Source organism: Polypterus senegalus, chromosome 18 (assembly GCF_016835505.1).
Source record: "Polypterus senegalus isolate Bchr_013 chromosome 18, ASM1683550v1, whole genome shotgun sequence".
NCBI classification, from domain to species: domain Eukaryota; kingdom Metazoa; phylum Chordata; class Cladistia; order Polypteriformes; family Polypteridae; genus Polypterus; species Polypterus senegalus.
In genome coordinates, this window is record NC_053171.1 from 29,652,152 (window position 1) to 29,671,038 (window position 18,887).

The following is an 18,887-nucleotide window of genomic DNA, read 5'->3' on the forward strand; positions in this document are numbered from 1 at the left end:
AGGTCAGCCATTACAAGACTAGTGGTATAGCGGGTCCGCAGCGCTCTCAGCAAGGGTCAGTTTTGAAATAAATAATCACCGAGCGGCTCGTGAGGCGTAGTAGTCGTGGCAAGCCGCGGGCGATCTGCGGTGTGGGCGTTTCTCACCTAGTGCACAGGTGAGGGACTGCCCACATCCGTGATTGTTCCCGTGGCTAATGGGCTGCAGCTGCTATGGCCCTTGCTCTATAAAAGAAATGTGAGTCGGTTGGAAGGAAAAAAACAGAGAGATCAGAAAGAACGAAAAGGAAAAGAGAAGACGGAGGTTACAGGAAGCGAGAGAGCAAGTCGGTGCGGTAGGAAGCGAGCGCTCGTAGGCAGCTGAGCAGACAGCCTGGGTGTAAGGCCGACACCCAGGGCGTAGTAGTTGTTGTCGCTCCCATAGAATTTGTTGTTTGGAAGTACGGGTGTGACGGGGAGACGGGTGACTCCGCATGGGGCCGTGGATGGCAGCGGGAGTCAGGATTTGGGAAGTGGTGTCCTCCACGTGAGAGCCTTGGCCGTGAGAGGAATTCCCAAGTCGTGGTCTGGAGGGAGCGGAACTGAAGCCAGGGATCGGGGCGCCTCCAGATCAGTTGTGGAGAGAAGGTCAGCTGCAGGTAGAGTGGCCCCCCTGTTGCGAAGCCTGGACAGGGAGAAGCAGGGGATTCACCAGTTAAAAGAAGGCACCGGGCTTGTTGTTGGTTTTAAAATCTACTTCCTAAGGAACATATAACCTCGTTTTAAAAGGATTGTTCTATTTATTGTTTTTAACCTCCATGTTTTTCTTTAATGGATTATTTATTTAATGACTCCTTTTGGAAAGCACTGCACTTGATGAACACTTTGTTTTTGTTGGATATTTTAATAAAAGCACTTTGAACCTTTTGAACCATCCCCTTGCTCAATTGTTATTGCCTCCACTGTCTAGCTCATCAGTGACATTACCGACGGTGTTGGGCTCAAGGGCTCCTGAACAGCAATGGGAGCATGGAGTCGAACCCACATCGTCACAGACCCCAAATTACCCCAATTGCAGATGTAAATGTAACAATGGAAGGCGGGTCCACAGTTCAAATGCTCGGGCACATCTGAGAATGTTGCAAGAGTGGCTAATTTGGCGATGTTTTAGTAAAAAATACTCGTGTCTGGGACATTGTGAGCATGTGACTGGACGACTTCACTTGATTATACAAAGTGAGATTTTTTACTGGATGTTTTTGATGTTTGCTGTTGTCCAGCATTGGTCACCAAAGATGCTTATTCTATCTCCATTCCACAAGAAAACAGGATAGTAACAATTTAACATTTATTTATTTATTTACATGTGTACCACACACATTTTTTCCCGTAAATTAGCATTAGAAAATTAGGTGCGTGACATACACAAGGAAATGTAATTCTGTAATGTTTACTTCTTCTGCTTGGGCTCGCTCACTCGCTCACTTGCTCACTCTCTCTCTCTCTCTCTCTCTCTCTCTCCGCTCACTCTCTCGCTCTCTCACTCTCTCTCTCACTCTCTCTCTCTCTCTCACTCGCTTGCTCGCGTCTCCGTCTCTCTAAACGCTTCCTATACAATCACAATGCGCGGCGTACACGGGGCAAAACAATTTTCGCGATTTTCTTTGTAAAAGTTAGGGTGCGCGTCTTACACGAGGGCGCGTGGTGCACAAAACTACATGGAGTAAGTAACATGTGGGGGAGTATTCCTTTAATTATTTAATTTAAAAAAACATTTGATCCTCATAAGTGACGAAAAGAACAAAACAACAAAAAAGTTCATTTTTTTAACAAACACAGAAATTAAAATTATGTGAGCAAATATGAAAAAACTCTGTGAAATACAGTACATGCCACTGCAGCAATTAACAAATTTCAGAAGTTAAAAGAGACAGAGTCTCATTTTTATTAATTTCTAAAAATGAGAAGGAAGGGCATTGTGGAACCATCTGCCTAAGTGAGAATTTACACAAACTTCAAAGTCATAACCTCAGTTTTTTGTCTTTTTCTCTTTAAATTGATTGGTTGATTGTTGTTGGTTCGGCTCTTCTGTGCCACAATAGGACACCTCTGAGCTGTGTCCCCTATTGGGGTCCTCATCCAAATTATTTCAAGTGGCAGTCTGGATATTCCTCCTGGATGGCATAATTCAAACAGGAAAGGCTGGTACACCAGCTGTGCTCCAGGGTCCACAGAGACCCCACAAAACAGATGTCGTCGTTATTTTATAGTCACAGCAGATTAGCCACCAGTATCGATATGGGAAATAAACTTGAGGTCTTGCTCTAGTGTAATTCTTGGGACAGTGTCTGAACAGTCCCTGGGACCTTTGATGGTGGGATTAGAAACCCATATTATTGTTCTAGAATGTGCGCCCACGCCCTCAAGCACAGATGACAGTGCGGAACTCCTCAGGAGGTACCACTGTGAATAATGAGCAGAAGTTAATCATCGTTGACCAATATGAAACATATCTTTTGGCAGGGCTCTATATGGCTGCTAAAATTCCCCAAACTGTAACCTCGGCATGTATCCTTCTGCATTATTTTGTAACGCCTGACCACAAGAAGAGAAGTGAAAGCAATTAAGTAATTTCTCCGGTCATGCACTATGTGGCATGGCAGACGTGGCTGGTGGAAGTGGGGTATGGTGGAGTTAAGATGAGGAAGATGGGCAGGCTGCTCCTGAGAAGGATGTCCTTGTTTGGGTGATAAGGCTCACATGATCTAGGAGTAGGTTGGAAGTAGGCGTCCATTAAAGAAGTCAACCAGTATGCTTCTGAACAGGTAGAAGGCATTAGTGTTGTGACTTCATCCCTGACGCTGATCATTGTGAAAGGATGTTTAACATCTCTAACACTTCCCATTTCACTTTTGTAGGCCGGACCTTCAGCTCAAACAGCCTTACTGCACATCTGTTTTGGAGCCACATCATGAATTTCTGAAAACACATCACTGCTCTCCAAAAGAAAAGCATTGTGGATACAGGAGTTTATCCTCACAGGCATATATTGGTTGGGCGTCACAACCTTACTTATCAAAAATACATTTTTTGTGCACACAGAGCACTATAGACACTTGGAATAAATTACCAAGTAGTCTGGTACAGAGTAGGACTTTAGGGACCTACAAAACTCAATTTAATGTCATTTTGGAGACATCAGGATTGGTGAGCTTTGTTTTACCGAATGGCCAGTTCTTCTTAAAATGTTTTTGATGTTCTTCTAATGCGAGGCAACAAGTGTGTTGTGATTTTTGAGTTTTGAGGCCCCCATGAAAAAGTCTGCCTAAAGAAAATTAGCATTATTTTGAAGTGTAGCCCCTAAAAGTCGAGTAGTACGAGTTATGATAATGATAAGATATTTTGAGCAGGTCCTTACATTGAGGGACATACTAAAGGTGGTTGGGGTGAAGGAAAATTAATGTAAAGTAGATAATTCCTAATGGCACACAGTTATGATGAGTTAGAAATGTGAAGATGTCATTGGGGTGCTTAGGGGTCCATGACTATGGATACTTCAAGATATCCCACCTATGGTGTCGTGTCACAGTAGATGCGTCCTGACATTGTAAGCCAGTTCACAATGGGAAGTTTTTATGAGGGTAAAAGACTGAAAGGGTGCATCCTGCAAGGATTTCATGCTGAAGAGGATTTGCTATAAACACAATTCAGGGGAGTATGGGGAGAATTTGAGTTTGTCCTTATTGAGATGGGTCAATCTGTTGGACTTCCAGATGATGAAAATAGCTACGTGAAGATATTTTTGTTATTGTTTGTGTTGATGAGACACATGCAGGTGTTGTGAGGAGCCTCATGTCCGGGGAACTCTGGGAGATACTTTAGGAGTTGAGCAGGTCTATATTAGTCAATGTATTCTGGGGGATCATTTCAATTAGATTCAGTTTGATTAGATATACTTTATTTGTTCTCAGGAGAAAATTAAAACTTTACAGAAGCTCAAGGGAACAAAAAAGTATATATATATATACTTTTTGTTCCCTTGGAGAAAATTAAAACTTTACAGAAGCTCAAGGGAACAAAAAGTATATATATATATATATATATATATATACTGCTTTTGCCTAGTGGACATTGTGCTCTTGTGGGGAGCATAGAAAGCGCTTCCCCACCTATAAATAAAGAGTGCTATGTGGTAATTAATGTCCTGTCTGTCTGTGTCGGGGTTACGGCGGCTGTACGGACCCCAGTGGTCCACAATGTCCAACTTGACTAACCACATTACTTCATTTTGAAAACAAAAATCATCTAGAGTGAAGTATTTAGTATTTAGGAGGCAGATTCTAGTCTACCCTTTAAAAAATGCTGGTTCTTTATTGAGTTGTCTGATTCCAAGTAGAACTCTTGCTTGACAGAGCATTCTGGGAAGGGTTCTTTGCATATGAAGTTGGTTCTTTGTGCTTTGCAAAGCTCCCTTATATGCAGAAAAAAATGAAATCCTTAATGTGTGGTAGACTTCCTACAGAGTAAGTAAATCTGGACCTGCCATGTGTTATTGTATGCAGCGAGAGTCCTTTGAAAATCATGAGCTATTGGTACTGTATGTCATGAATCTGTTACCATCTATCCATCCATCCAGCTGCTATATCCTAACTACAGGGCCACGGGGGTCTGCTGGAGCCAATCCCAGCCAACACAGGGCGCAAGGCAGGAAACAAACCCCGGGCAGGGCGCCAGCCCACCGCAGTGTCACCAACTAGTCATGGTTATTTACTGCATGGAGCTTTTTATGGATCTAAATAAATAAAGGGTCTTTCTGGAGCCTTCATGTGGATGGGTCTTGGCAACAGTCTGATGAACCAACCTGGCACTTTTACTTTTAAGAGGGCAGGAGGAGCTTTCTAAATGGGTTGAAGGTGAATTTGACGTTGAGTTGAAGTTTATTCTTGTATGTACGTGCAGCAGTATATAGAAATCCTTCTTGCCTTTGTCCGTCATACTATTGACATTAATGTAATTACAACAACAGACAACAAAACTGAACTGGGATCCCGAAAGGTCTTGCAATAAAACAATTTCTCCTCCGGGATTAATAAAGTATATCATCATCACAATACACACAACATCATACGTTGTATGCAACACGTACACAAGAATCGCTCATGCAGTTGTCAGTATGAGTGGCTGTAAAGAAGCCTTGTGACCTGCAGATAAATCGAATGGTCCTGTACTGTTAAAAAGGAAAGGTAAAGAGCTCTGGAAAAACACTGTTTGAATTTCTAAGACAACATGCTTCTGTATGTCCTGACATCCCAAAGCTACAGTATGTGCCAGAAATATCTTTATGTTTATGATAACAAATAATATTCATCCTTACTGGAACGATTAGTAATGAGGATTAATGATACTGCCAAGTCAAGAAGGTTCAATCCAATGAGATGACTTTGAATCTGTGCACACTTTCTGTGAGGAAGAAAAGAGATTACGCTCTTAAGAGGCTCTTAACTAGGGGTGGAGGAGATTCCCAAATCTTAATGGGGGGCATACCCTGCACGGAGGTGGCAGAAGCTTACAGCTGTACTTTCCCAGGCCAGCCATTTTTGTGTGAGTCATTGAGGTGGAGGAGGAGTGGTGGGCAGCAGGAGCTGCGTATGCTGAGGCAGATCTGACTGCAGCTAAAAGACGGAGCTTCATCCACTTGATTCCTGCATCCTACTGCACTGTGTGAGCCTCCTGATGCCACTTTTATGCTTCAGCTGCATGCAGTTCTCGTGCTGGACAGAGAAATACAAGAAAGAATTTCAAGGTGAGACTTCATGTGTTCATTGATTAGATAAGCAAATGACGGTGTCCATCAGGGGAGAGGTGCTGCTGCTGCTGCTGCTGCTGCTGCTAGGGCTGTGTTTGTGTTTGCTCTGATTAAATGTGAATCTGCTGTGCCAAGCCAGTCTCTCCTTATCAGCTGTACAGTAAAGAGTCAGCAAAATAAAAATAAGTGAGAGCTGGCTGGTTTCATCAACTCTATTTTAATACGGTTGTGATGCAGGATTCTTTAAAGAGACAGCTCTCGGTGGGGCCTATATTTATATTCAAACATCTTATGATGCAACAATAAATTAAATCGTTAAGACAGAATTAGAAGATGGCGTATTCAGAAAGGGTGTGCCAGCCAAGGCCCATAAACTACACATGGGCAACATGGGCAAAAGCAATGAGAGGCACTAGAAATGCTAGAATATGTCAAGGTATGGAGAACACTTGAGGGTAACATTTCCTTTTTTCGCTTTGTTCTTATCTAATATTGTTAGTATGTGTGTGCTCCTCCATGGAATGTGGTCACAGTCTAGTGCTGAATTTTCACCTCAAGCCAGGGCTTTCATTCTTCTTCTTCTTCTTCTTCTTCTTCTTCTTATTATTATTATTATTTTTTTTTTTAATTGTCTCCAAAGTTCCTCTGCCACACATCTCCAGCATATGAGATTCAAACCCTTGGCTTCAGGACTGATTCTTCAGGGACACAAACTTCACCCTCAGCAAACAGGAAAAACGTTCCATGCATTCCAATTTGTGTTTAAGCCAATTTTGCTCCCCCCGTCTGCATACTGCGCCCGTAATTTGCACTTCTTTTTGTCTGATCACGAGCCTCTCATGCTGCTAATTTTATGCATTCTCTGATCAAATGCTTGTAATGCATCCTCATAAAATTGAAGCATATTTGTGAAACACAAACTCTCCTGTTTAAGCTCATGTCGACTATTCAGTCGCATTACCTGTAAGAAAGTTTAATGAGGTCAAGCCCTCAACCGGAAGTGGTTGCCTGTTCACAACAACAACAACAACAACATTTATTTATATTCCACATTTTCATACAAACAGTAGCTCAAAGTGCTTTACATAATGAAGAATAGAAAAATAAAAGACACAGTAAGAAAATAAAATAAGTCAACATTAATTAACATAGAATAAGAGTAAAGTCCGATGGCCAGGGAGGACAGAAAAAAAAAAAAAACTCCAGGCGGCTGGAGAAAAAAATAAAATCTGTAAGGATTCCAGACCATTACACTGCCCAGTCCCCTCTGGGCATTCTACCTAACATAAATGAAACCGTCCTCTTTGGATTTAATGTTCTCACGTAAGGACTTGATGATGATGGTCACGTAGACTTCTGGTTTATAATCCATCCATCATTCACGACAGACTTTTCTTTCTGCCATATTGGTTTATCTACAGCATGTTTGTTTATTGTTTCAGTTGGTTTTTTTACGTCAAATAAATATAAAATGCTGGAATTCAACAGTCTCATATTGCCAGTCATCTGCGCGCGGCTTTCTGTTAGCTAAACCCTGCGAATTAGCGCATTTCCAGAGGTCCCTGGCACGCCTCTTTTACATTACCCATGTGTTGTATTTTTTTTTAATAATTTCTTCCATTAATTTACCCATCAGGTAAGATCAGGTTGGGGAGCATACACTGGCACACACCCGCCATATGAGGAAACCAGTGACGTGCGGTGAGGTTCATGGCTGTTGAGGCAGATTTACAAATATATGAACCCCAAAGAGTAGCTTATTCACTATTCAGTTGGCAGCCAGCCTGCACATTGCCTACTGGTTATGTTTCATATCTCATCAGCATTTCTTAGGTAAGGTTCATGTTTGGCTAAGAAAGAACATTACATTTAAATCGACGAGAGAGAGCGGAGAGAGTGTATTTGCTCCTCACCCCCCCGTGTTTTCTAAATTTGCCGTTGCAATTCCACAATTCCTACTCATTCAATACAAGTGAAAGTATAGAGTAGTAGAGTACAAAATAGAACTGGATTTTAATCTTAACATTAATTAAAATATTTAGTTGTTTTTAAAAGCTTTTAATTCTGATGCTTTAATCAATTTTAATGCAGACTGTTCAATAAAAGAATAACATGAAAAACAAAAGAATATTTTTTTTAAGGTCAAATTTTAGTTTTTCAATATTGGATTGTTTTTTCTTCGTCTGATCCCATTTTTTTTTATAAAACTGAAACCCGTTTATGGTCTTACCTTTTTTGTAAATGAAGTCTATGCGCCTATCCTTCTCCACAAAAATCTCCTTCACTTTCTTGTAAAAGTCCTCCTTATTTTCCAATAGTTTTAAAATTTTGAATCTTCCATTTTGGCAGTCAGTCGGAACAAAAATAAAAAGAAATGGACCGCTGCAGTGCACTGGACCTTCTGATATCGCTAACTTATTGGCGACTCTCCGTAGAACAGCAGCAACGCGCCCCTGAGGACTCACATGCGTCCCCCTTCGGTGCGGTACAGTACTGTCTGCTCCACCTTCTGCCTTTTCACTGCGGTTTTGTGTCCGATTAGCAAGACTACATATGTCACACACGTTCATTAAATATATTAATCCGAATGTGAAAGGTCAGGGTGTATAATAAACGTGTCTGCAAACATTATGTTGGCGACATACAGAGAATACAGCAACAGGCATGCCGGCGCCAATTGCAGGCATCAACCCAGTGTGTGAGGTGACAGCGCAGTCACTCTGTTGGGGGCGTCGCTGTGCTTCTCCCCTGCATTTAAACAGGAAATGCGCCAGTTCAGCGATTTTCACTATAAACATGATCAAAGTTATTGGAATTATACAGAAAACAAATTAAAGCAGGGCGGCACGGTGGCGCAGTGGTAGCGCTGCTGCCTCGCAGTAAGCAGACTTGGATTCGCTTCCCGGGTCCTCCCTGCGTGGAGCTTGCATGTTCTCCCCGTGTCTGCATGGGTGTGCTCCGGTTTCCTCCCACAGTCCAAAGACATGCAGGTTAGGTGCATTGGCGATTCTAAATTGTCCCTAGTGTGTGCGTGTCTTGCGGTGGGCTGGCGCCCTGCCTGGGGTTTGTTTCCTGCCTTGCGCCCTATGTTGGCTGGGATTGGCTCCAGCAGACCCCCATGACCCTGTAGTTAGGATATAGCAGGTTGGATAATGGATGGATGGAAATTAAAGCACATATCAGTGGACAAATTTACGTTATCATTATTAATTTTTTTTTAACTTTTCATGATAACAGGAGAGGCTGTGCCTCCCCTGCCTCACCAGACCAGTCCCTGGAGGAAACACCTCGGGATCCTGATTGGCAACCCCCACAGGCAGACATGCAGTCCTGTCCCACCCTTCGGTAATGACCCTCGATCTGCCGCAGCCATGGTCCTCAACAATGATCAGTCTTAGAGAATCGCGCCACATGGCCATAGTGAATGTGCCTTATTCACGATTTCGTGGGCAACTGCTCGTTCAGCACAACGTCTAACCAGCAGTACCCAAGGATTCTCCAAAGAGACACAGTACCAAAGGAGTCCAGTCTTCATCTCAGGTCACTGGATAGCGTCCATGTCTCGCGACCATATAGCAAGATAGGAATCACCAGGACTCTAAAGACTTGAATTTTTGTCCTTTTGCATAGATATTGGGAGCGCCACACACACCTTTCCAGGACACTGGGAAGCCCAAACACTCAGACTGCTCTCTCAGTCTCTCGAGAGCACTGATCAGACTCTCCATTGACTCTGCAAAGATCATAGCATCTTCAGCAAAGTCAAGCTCAGTGAATCTCTCTTCACCAACTGATGCCCCAGAGCTGCTGGACCCCACAACCTTGCCCAACACCCAGTCCATACAAGTAGGAGCAAAAAGGTGTGACCAGCCAGAAGGTTTTGGGCTTTTTTCTCCTTCACTCCGTGTACCTGATTTATTATTTACATGTGTGATGTTCCTGATGTGTGATATGAGTGTACCGGTGGGGTGTCTTTGGTGGAGGTGGTGATGTGAGGGGATCCATTTGAACTTTGACACCGTGGGATCCCCGGAGAGCAGATCTCAGGCCAAAAAAAAAAATTATGACACAGTTAATAGCATAGTAAGTACATTTAAACAGATGTACATTCATTATAAAAATGTATTATTTTACTGTGCCCACCTGCAGCACAATTGTGAAATACTTTATATTCTTGTTTCATCAAGATATGATTCACCCATTTAATTTCACAAAATAAAATATAGTGCTAAAATCACAACAAAATAAAAGAAAAGTCATATGTTGGACATATCAGATTTTTAAAGAATGGCATTCACGCTTGACAGCATCCTGGCTTTGGGAATTTCCCCAGGATTCAATTATTTCTGGAAAACAGTGCATTAAGGTTAAATATATAACCATGAGCTTTCTTGGGCAAGCTTAAGTAAATGTTATCTAGTCTCAGTCACTTAATTAATTATAGCCTTTTTAATCCTTGTTACTTCTTTTTTTTTTGTCTACAAATAACCTTTCATTTTTTTAATATAGCCTGCAGTTACTGTGACATGAAGAACAGAAAATGATGAAGGCTTTGGCACCACAAGTGACCCCGTTTAATGCTCGATGGTGAAAACCCCTGAAACAGTTTAAATCAGCGTTTCTCAACCTTTAAGTATTTGCGACCCGAGTTTTCATAACAGTTTTAATCGCGCCCCATTAACGTTTTTTTCAAAGGAGCCCACTAATACCAATTTGTTCTTTTTTAATTAATGATATATCATAGATGCATATTTTATTATGCCTACTTAACTTTTATCGACATTTATCTAACTCTATATTTATTTTTCTAGTATCAGAATGTAGTTTAAGTTAATTTGTTTTGGTTTCAATTGATGCATTTTTCATGTTTTCGATTCTTGTTTTCTTTTTTTCACATCTTTGCGCCCCCTTTTTGTTACTTCGCGCCCCCCTAGGGGGGCCCGCCCCACAGGTTGAGAACTACTGGTTTAAATAAATGTGTAGAGGTGTCAATAGCAATATCTATTCTCTTCATAGCCTTTTAAACGAGTTGTCCTTCCTCAGAAGTCTGCTCCAGTGTGATGTATGACTTCCTGTGGTTGTGGAATTTTTACTGGAAGAAGGTCGTGTCGCAGCCAAATCCTTCCCTGTATTTCTTTCAGATCCAAAATCATGCAATACCTCTGATGCTCACGTGCTTGACAATCTCTCTCATCGCACTGTAGGGACCACTTACTGAATGTTCAAGCCACTCCATTCATTAATGTCACCCAGCCATCTTCTTCTCAGTGTTTGTCTTTTCCTCACTCCTTCCAATCCTACCAAGCATCACGGCCTTTATCAACTTGTTGTATCCCATTCTTATATGCCCAAACAACCGATGTTTCCTTGTCTCAATCTTAACTTTAATTCTAATCCTTTTTCCGTTAATGCTCCTATCACACTGCATCTGGTTTTGACTGCTACACTATTGAAAGGACCTCTTAGGATCATCTCTCTATTATATAAAATAACCTTGGGACGAGATGAGACTTTTTCAGAGAGACGAGACGAGACAGTTTCAAAGAGATAATTTCACGTCCTGCGAGACAAGACTTTGTGCCAAGAGATGGATTGAAAACCTAACAGGTCCAAGCAGGGGAAGAAATAAAAGACAAATAGTAGAAGAAGAAAAGAGCAGAAGACAAAGTAGAACGTCGTAAAGAGGTTCAAAAACGTTGGCACGATACACATGCAGAGCAGGTTAGAGATAATGAAAGTACTAAAATTCGACAGTCTCAGAAAACTGATAGTAAAGATCGCATTAGTGCAAACAAACGGAAATTATTACTCAGTGAAATAACGGAAGAGCAAAAAAGAGATCGAATATATGGACAGGTGATATGATAGAGCTACTGCAAGTTTAATTTCAAAGAAACCACAATTCGGTCAGGTGTATATTTATGTTCATGGAGAAGCGATACAACATAGAATCAAAAGAATAAAACGATCAGACGTATTAGAAATTCTACAGCCAATAATGGATACAAATCAATAAATCCAACGCTATCGCACTTTACATGAAATTTATCTGAAAAACACAGACAACGAAGTTTCTTGGATTTCTACATGAATCCGAAAGACCACGCTCACATATATAACAAACCAACATGTGACGAATTGTCAGCAATAATAGATTCGAAAGACGGAGATATCAAAGACAGAGCTGATATTCATGTTTATCCAAAAGCAAAGCACCAGGAAACGACTAGCGCGTAGGGACCACATGGGGGTTGCCGAACGAAGCAAGCAGGGGGCAGAGCCCCCTAGTCTTTTAAATTTCTGCTAATAAAGTTCTACTGTATCATTCATCTGCCATTTCTAATTTCTGGCTTGACGGCTGCTCTCATGTGCTCATAAATCCTTGTTAATCCTTCTTACTAAGAAAAGGTTGTAAGACCAGAAAAACAGTTAATTGCTGGCAAGAAGAAAGAACAGAGTCCAACGCAGATAAAGGTCAAAACCAGGAGTCAATGAGTGGAGCAGAGCTAAATTGATGAACCACTAATCAAAACTAGTAAAAATAGCAAGTGGTCCCATTTCAGATACATTAGAACTGCTTGGGTGATCTTTAAATGGTGGCGCCAATGATGTCACTGCCACAAGGTCCCAGAGGATCATGGGATACATCAACGAGTGACGGGAATCCCAAAACAGTGGCAGCATAGTCAAAATAAAAAGTGCCATCAGAAAGGACATGAAATAATTTCCTCTTTTCAACCGATGCATTCATCACAAAACTATTGACAGGAATCAATTCTCTGCGTATCAGAAGCCCAGAAATGACACCAAGATCGTTTTTTAGTTCCATGGGAATGTATAAAAAAATGTAATAAAAAGTCATTATCTCATCTTAACCTCTTTCTTAATACTGCTGTCATTCGCTGCAGGTTTCTCTTTGACTTGAAGTGCCTTCAGATCCGAGGAGGTGCTTTTCCATCATCTGTATGTCTTATGGCTTTGAACCGATCCTGTTGCTCCTCAACCCTCTCCATACCCAAAATTTCACGGCAGTTGTTTCTTTTTGCCTGTGCTGAATCTGCAATAAACTTGCTTTGCTGACATCTAACACTGTGAGGTGTAATGTACTGGCTGATGATCACAAGATCTTGACAGTTCAATGACCTCTGCTCTCCGAGTTTTGTCCTTATTATTACAGAATATTAAGCTTAGACATCCTTCTGCTCTTCTTGGTGTTGTAACACACTGGCTGAAAACCCAGACACTGACAACACCTATGAACGCCTGTTTCTGTGGTCCTTTTGTGGCCGTGGAGTGATGGTCTCCCACTTCATTTTTGGGTCATCTCCTAGAGTCTTCTTCTTGTAAACTTTATCTCACTTTAATGTGGGGTCGCTATGTTTGACCAGCATCCTTTTCCAGTCTTGAAACTCTTTTCTCTCTTTGATTTCCCATCACACAATCCATCCACTTTCTCTTTGGTCATCCTCTTCTTCTCCATCCTGACACCTCCATATCCAAAATTCTTCTCTCCGCTTTGTTTGCCTCTTTTTCTCTAGAGGCACGCCTTTCCTTCCTGTATTTTCTTTCTATTCCTCTACCTCTGATTTCCACATTTCTCATCTTATCAAGTTACGTTACTCCACACGTCCATCTCAACATCTTCATTTCTCGAGTATTCAGTTTCCTTTCATGCACCATTAGATTTTAGATTCATACAACAATGCTGGTCTTGCCTCTGTTTTATACACTTTACCCTCCACTCTTTCATGGATTCCTCAGTCATATAACACTCATGATACATTTTTCCAATTTTCTGTTTGCATTCTATGGTTTATTTCTAGATCTCCATCTTTTGTTATTGCTGAACTTATGATTTCAATGTTCCACCCTTTTAATTCATTCTCCCTGGTCACTTGCTATAATATCCCCTGTAAACTTGCTTTTTTTTATTTTGTTGTAAATTTCTTTAGCAGACCGTTATGTGTACTGGGTGGCCTATGGCGCCCTCCCAGTGTGACGTGTTTGTATCCTAAATGAAAAAGTCTCATATTTAGACCCGTCTCGTGTAAACTGTCACCTTTTCCACATAATGTGCATCCATTCACACTGCCTCTCCTTCCCGTACTTCCCAGACTGTGTTTGTATGGCTCATAGTCACCTTACCTGATCCCGTCATCAAATGCTCGTGTGACTGCGATGCCAAATGATATTGATACTGCGAACCCACCACCATTCTCCCAGAAAAATGCTGAAAAGAGAATTCTGAAAGAGTTTCAATTTCTCTCAAATTCAATAAATCTGCTCAACTAAAATTCAAAGCTTTTCAGAATCAGAATTGGCAGGAGTGGTTTATTGTAACAAACCCCAGATTTTGAAGTCTTTCCTTTCTCTTTGTTTTCATGAATCAACACAAAGATAAGACCCCTGTGGAACCCCCTCCAAGCTTGGGAACCAGTCTGGAGAATGTGACAAACACCACAGACACAGAAGACACATCTGGTGAGTCCCCGGTCTCTAGTTAACCAAATCAGAATGAGAATGAGAAGTGAGAATGGAGAGAAGTGCATGCAGGAGTGGTGTTGGGAGCCGAGCTGGGATTTGGAAGCCTTCTGCTTACAGTCCCCTGGTGGTGTGGATGGCAGAGTCACTTGTGAGCTGTGCATGAGAGTCATAGAAAGAGATACTTGTGCTGTCTTCTCTTCTACTCAAGGGTGCACGGTCAGCAGACAGCCTTTTTGTGCTTGTATGGGTAACACACAAAATAAAGAATCTATAATGAGAACCAAAAGAATAACACAAATAAAGGCAAAATGGAAACAGTTTAAACATTCCTGTGGGAATTGAGAAGTGGACAGTAAAGGCTGCACAGTTATATATAGTGCATCCTTCAGAACAAAGCCATACTGTGACACACCAGACAGGGTGAAGGGCCATGCAGGGCCTGCCCATCTTGAGCACACTGAGCTGTGACTTGTGTGACTACTCACTGACATCCTGCACCATTCTGAGGAATGCTTAAGACAATCACAGGGCAAAGTGTCACATTCTCAAAAGACAAAATCAATTTCCTGACTGACCAAAGGAGATAAATGTTTGTCATGAGCCTCAAGCAAAGGGTCAGAGCTGGCAGGCTGGATAGATAGATAGATAGATAGATAGATAGATAGATAGATAGATAGATAGATAAGGCACTATATGATAGATAGATAGATAGATAGATAGATAGATAGATAGATAGATAGATAGATAGATAGATAGATAGATAGATAGGCATAGATAGATAGATAGATAGAAAGGCACACTATATGATAGATAGATAGATAGATAGATAGATAGATAGATAGATAGATAGATAGATAGATAGATAGGAAAGGCACTATATGAAGGCACTATATGATAGATAGATAGATAGATAGATAGATAGATAGATAGATAGATAGATAGATAGATAGATAGATAGATAGATAGATAGATAGATAGATAGATAGATAGATAGATAGGAAAGGCACTATATGATAGATAGATAGATAGATAGATAGATAGATAGATAGATAGATAGATAGATAGATAGATAGATAGATAGGAAAGGCACTATATGATAGATAGATAGATAGATAGATAGATAGATAGATAGATAGATAGATAGATAGATAGATAGATATGGCTTTTTACATAAACTCTTTAAATAAATACATAAATACTGTACATATATAAATATATATACACACTATGGTGTGAACAACCAATAACTAAAAAGGCAGAAAATTGTATAGAAAGGAAAACGTCTAACTTGGCATTTGCAGTCACATATAAAAAAAAACATGGCTAGCATTTTGACAAAAATGTGGAGTTCTATATCAGTATGGAATAGGACTTTGCAAGGAATTGATTTCTTTCTCTTTTTAGTTGTAATACTGATTATGATAGAACTTTTGATTCAGTGCATACATTTATGGTATTTTAAGTACAGTACAGTATAGTATGAAGTATAGGAACATTTGCCCATTTAATATATAGTTCCTTTCACATCTATCTATAAATATAACAGCAGGTCATGTCACTTGCAGAAATTCTCAGATGACATCAATTCAATACTCCACTAATCTGATCTTGATGGCTGAATGGATAGATTACGCGTGCTTGGCATGTACAAACCTTCAGACTATGAGAAACAAGATTCTCTGGTCTAAGGAAACACCCCGATTGAACTGTTTGGCCTCAGTTCTAAGTGGAGGAAACCAACCACCACTCTCATTCCAGCAGTGAAACATGGTGGTGACAGCATCATTTTTGGGTTTGATTTTCAGCAGAAGGGACTGGGAGACTAGTTAGTGATAAGGGAAAGCAGAACGGTGTCAAGTACAGAGATATCCTTAATGTAAACCTGCTCCAGAGCGCTGTGGACATCAGACTGGACTGAAGATTCACTTTCCAACAGAACGATGACCCTAAGCACACGTAGGAGTGGCTTAGAGACAACACTGAGAATGTCCTTCAGCTGCCCAGCCAAAGCCTGGACTTGAACCCAGTTAAACATCTTTGGAAAGACCAGACCTCTAATGACCTATAATGACCTCTTGGGCACAGCCATCAGCAGCGTGTCTGTCTACGGAGAGAGCGTTGACCTCGTCGAGAGGTTTACTTACCTCAGCAGTGACATTCAAGTCTCTTGTGACTCTTCCTATGAAGTCAGTAGATGGATTGGGAAAGCATGAGGGATCATGAGGTCACTGAAAAGGAGTGTGTGGTGATCCCGATATTTCTGCAAAAGGACAAAGGTCCAAGTCTTTAGAGTCCTGGTGCTTCTTGTCTTGCTATATGGTTGCGAGACATGGATGCTATTCATTGACCTGAGACAAAGACTGGACTCCTTCAGTACTGTGTCTCTTCAGGGACTCCTTGGGTACCACTGGTTTGACTTTGTGTTGAATGAGCAGGTGTTCATAGAGTCTGAGGCACATTGCCTGCATTGTGAGGGAGTGTCAGTTATGGCACTACAGCCAAGTCGTGCAATTCCCCAAGGGTGATCCGGCTCACAGGACCCTCATTGCTGACGACCCAAGCGGCTAGACCAGGCGAAGGGGATGCCCATGTAACACCTGACTGTGGCAAATAGATGGTCATTTCCAGAGGTTGGAGCTGGACCGCGTGTCTGCCTTGGGGGTTGCCAACTAGGATCGCGAGCTGTTTCGTTGTATGGTGGGTGCAGCAATTTACTATACCAGTGCATTCTCCCCAACCTAACCTGACCTGGAAAGACCTGAAAATAGCTGTCCACCAATGTTCTCCATCCATCCTGACAGAGCTTGAGAGGATCTGCAGAGATGAATGGCAGAAAATCCCCCTATCCAAGTGTGCAAAGCTCATCACATCATACCCAAGAAGACTGCAGGATGGAATGACTGCCAAACATGCTTCAGTTGAGTTCTGAGTGAAGGTTATGAATACTTGTGCCAATTACATACTTCAGTTTTTCATTATTAATAAATCTGCCAAACTCCTGTTTTCTCTTTGTCATTCTTAGATTTTGAGTGTTGTTTGATGAGGGAAAAAATGAATTTAAATGATTTTAGCACTAGGGTGCAGCATAACAAAATGTGTAAGAGGTGAAGGTGTCTGCATAATTTCTGAAGACGCTGTATCTACACCCTTAAAACTAAAGGTGCCAGAGTGGCTCCACATGAACATTACCAAAAGTACAATTGTTTATTTAGATTTGTAACAGGCACCAGTAGATAACCATGAATGGTGACAGACTTGAGAAATACCAATGGGTTACTGATTTTAAAAGGACTCTGGTTGCATACAATAACACAGACTATGTCCAGGTTTTCTTAATCTGTTAATGTCCTTCTGTAGCCTGCCATACATTGAAGATTTCAACTTTTTTCATATTAGTTTTTCAAACACAACCAACTTCACATGCAAAGAAGCCTTCTCAGAATAAAATGGTGCTTTGTCAAGGCAATAAGGAACCACACAACCGAGCACAGAACCATAAATGTCATTAAAGAGCCAGGATTTTTAAAGAGCCAGGATTCTTAAGACTGTACTCTAATGCCCTTCTTATGTATAGATCTTATTAATGTCCTGTGCTTATCTACCTATACCATACTGTGTCTTTCTCATCTGCTTATCTGTGACTCAGCGGCAGACTGCCGTCTCCGTCTGTCTTCCACTCCAGTATGTCGGTCTCCGTCTCTTTTTCGTCCGCCTGCCACTCTCCGGGTTGCCTCGGCTTGAACGACTTTTGCACTAAACGATCTAAATCTCCTGGGCTACCCGGAGTGGATTGCGCAGTTCTGGGCCATTTCCCAGGGTTTTCCAAATACAGTGGTGGGATTTTCAGGAGGAGGCGGGGCGACTGGCAGGCTGGATTATAAAACAGTGGGCTTCCCAGCCTCGACTGTATCTGTTACTTTGTGGAGTCATCTGGGCGTCGCGTACACTCGGACTATTACATCCAGCTTGGTTCCTAACTAAAAGAGGTAAGTGTTTTGCTGTTTATATAGCGTCAAGGCGACCACCGACCGGGATTACTGTTTTTTCACAGACAGCGTTTGCTCGAGAATTTCTGTTTACTGGCTTACATTTGCGTCTTGGCTCATCAAAACATTGAGTCTGGCGGGTCTCCAAAAGCATAGCCTATAGATTTTTAGGATGGCGCTTTAATTGTTAGGCTACTGTAATAAAAGTATTTCAAATATGATGCGAGTGTATGGAAATATTAGAACTATCACAAAAGCACAGGTCGTAAAGATGTTGCTCTGTATAAGACAAAAGAGGACAAATGATGGGACTTGTAAGAGTGCACTGAATATATTGCAGCTTTACAAAATCATGGCATTTCCCAGATGCTGTCAGCTCCTTAACTTATTCTTTACGGCTGGCGCTGTTTCTTTTTAACCCGAAGAAATTTAAAAACCGATCCACTGCACGTCTTAATACGACATTTGATCCCAATGTGAAACAGTCAGCCAGATGTTTTAAGTTTTCGTCTCCCGTGTTTAGACTTCCCCAGTGCGCCCGACTTCCTTCTTAATTAACGAAGCTAATACTTAAAGTTCTCCCAGGCTAGTAATCCGGTATTTTTTTTTTTTTTACTTCATTTCAAAGTCGAT

At 41.4% G+C, this 18,887-nt stretch overlaps 1 protein-coding gene across 2 annotated transcripts in view; it reads left to right on the forward strand.

The window, feature by feature from the left end:
- Positions 1 to 5,596: 5,596 nt before the first annotated feature.
- LOC120519085 (tumor necrosis factor alpha-induced protein 2-like) overlaps positions 5,597 to 18,887 on the forward strand; it is a 49,009-nt gene continuing 35,718 nt past the window's right edge. The window contains exons 1-3 of one of the 2 annotated variants that reach the window (XM_039742179.1): positions 5,597 to 5,781; positions 10,294 to 10,371; positions 14,182 to 14,265. In XM_039742179.1, the coding sequence (XP_039598113.1) occupies positions 10,362 to 10,371; positions 14,182 to 14,265 (94 nt within the window). In that variant the 5' untranslated portion in view covers positions 5,597 to 5,781; positions 10,294 to 10,361. The remainder of the gene's footprint in view (positions 5,782 to 10,293; positions 10,372 to 14,181; positions 14,266 to 18,887) is intronic. The other variant, XM_039742178.1, reaches the window with a different exon arrangement.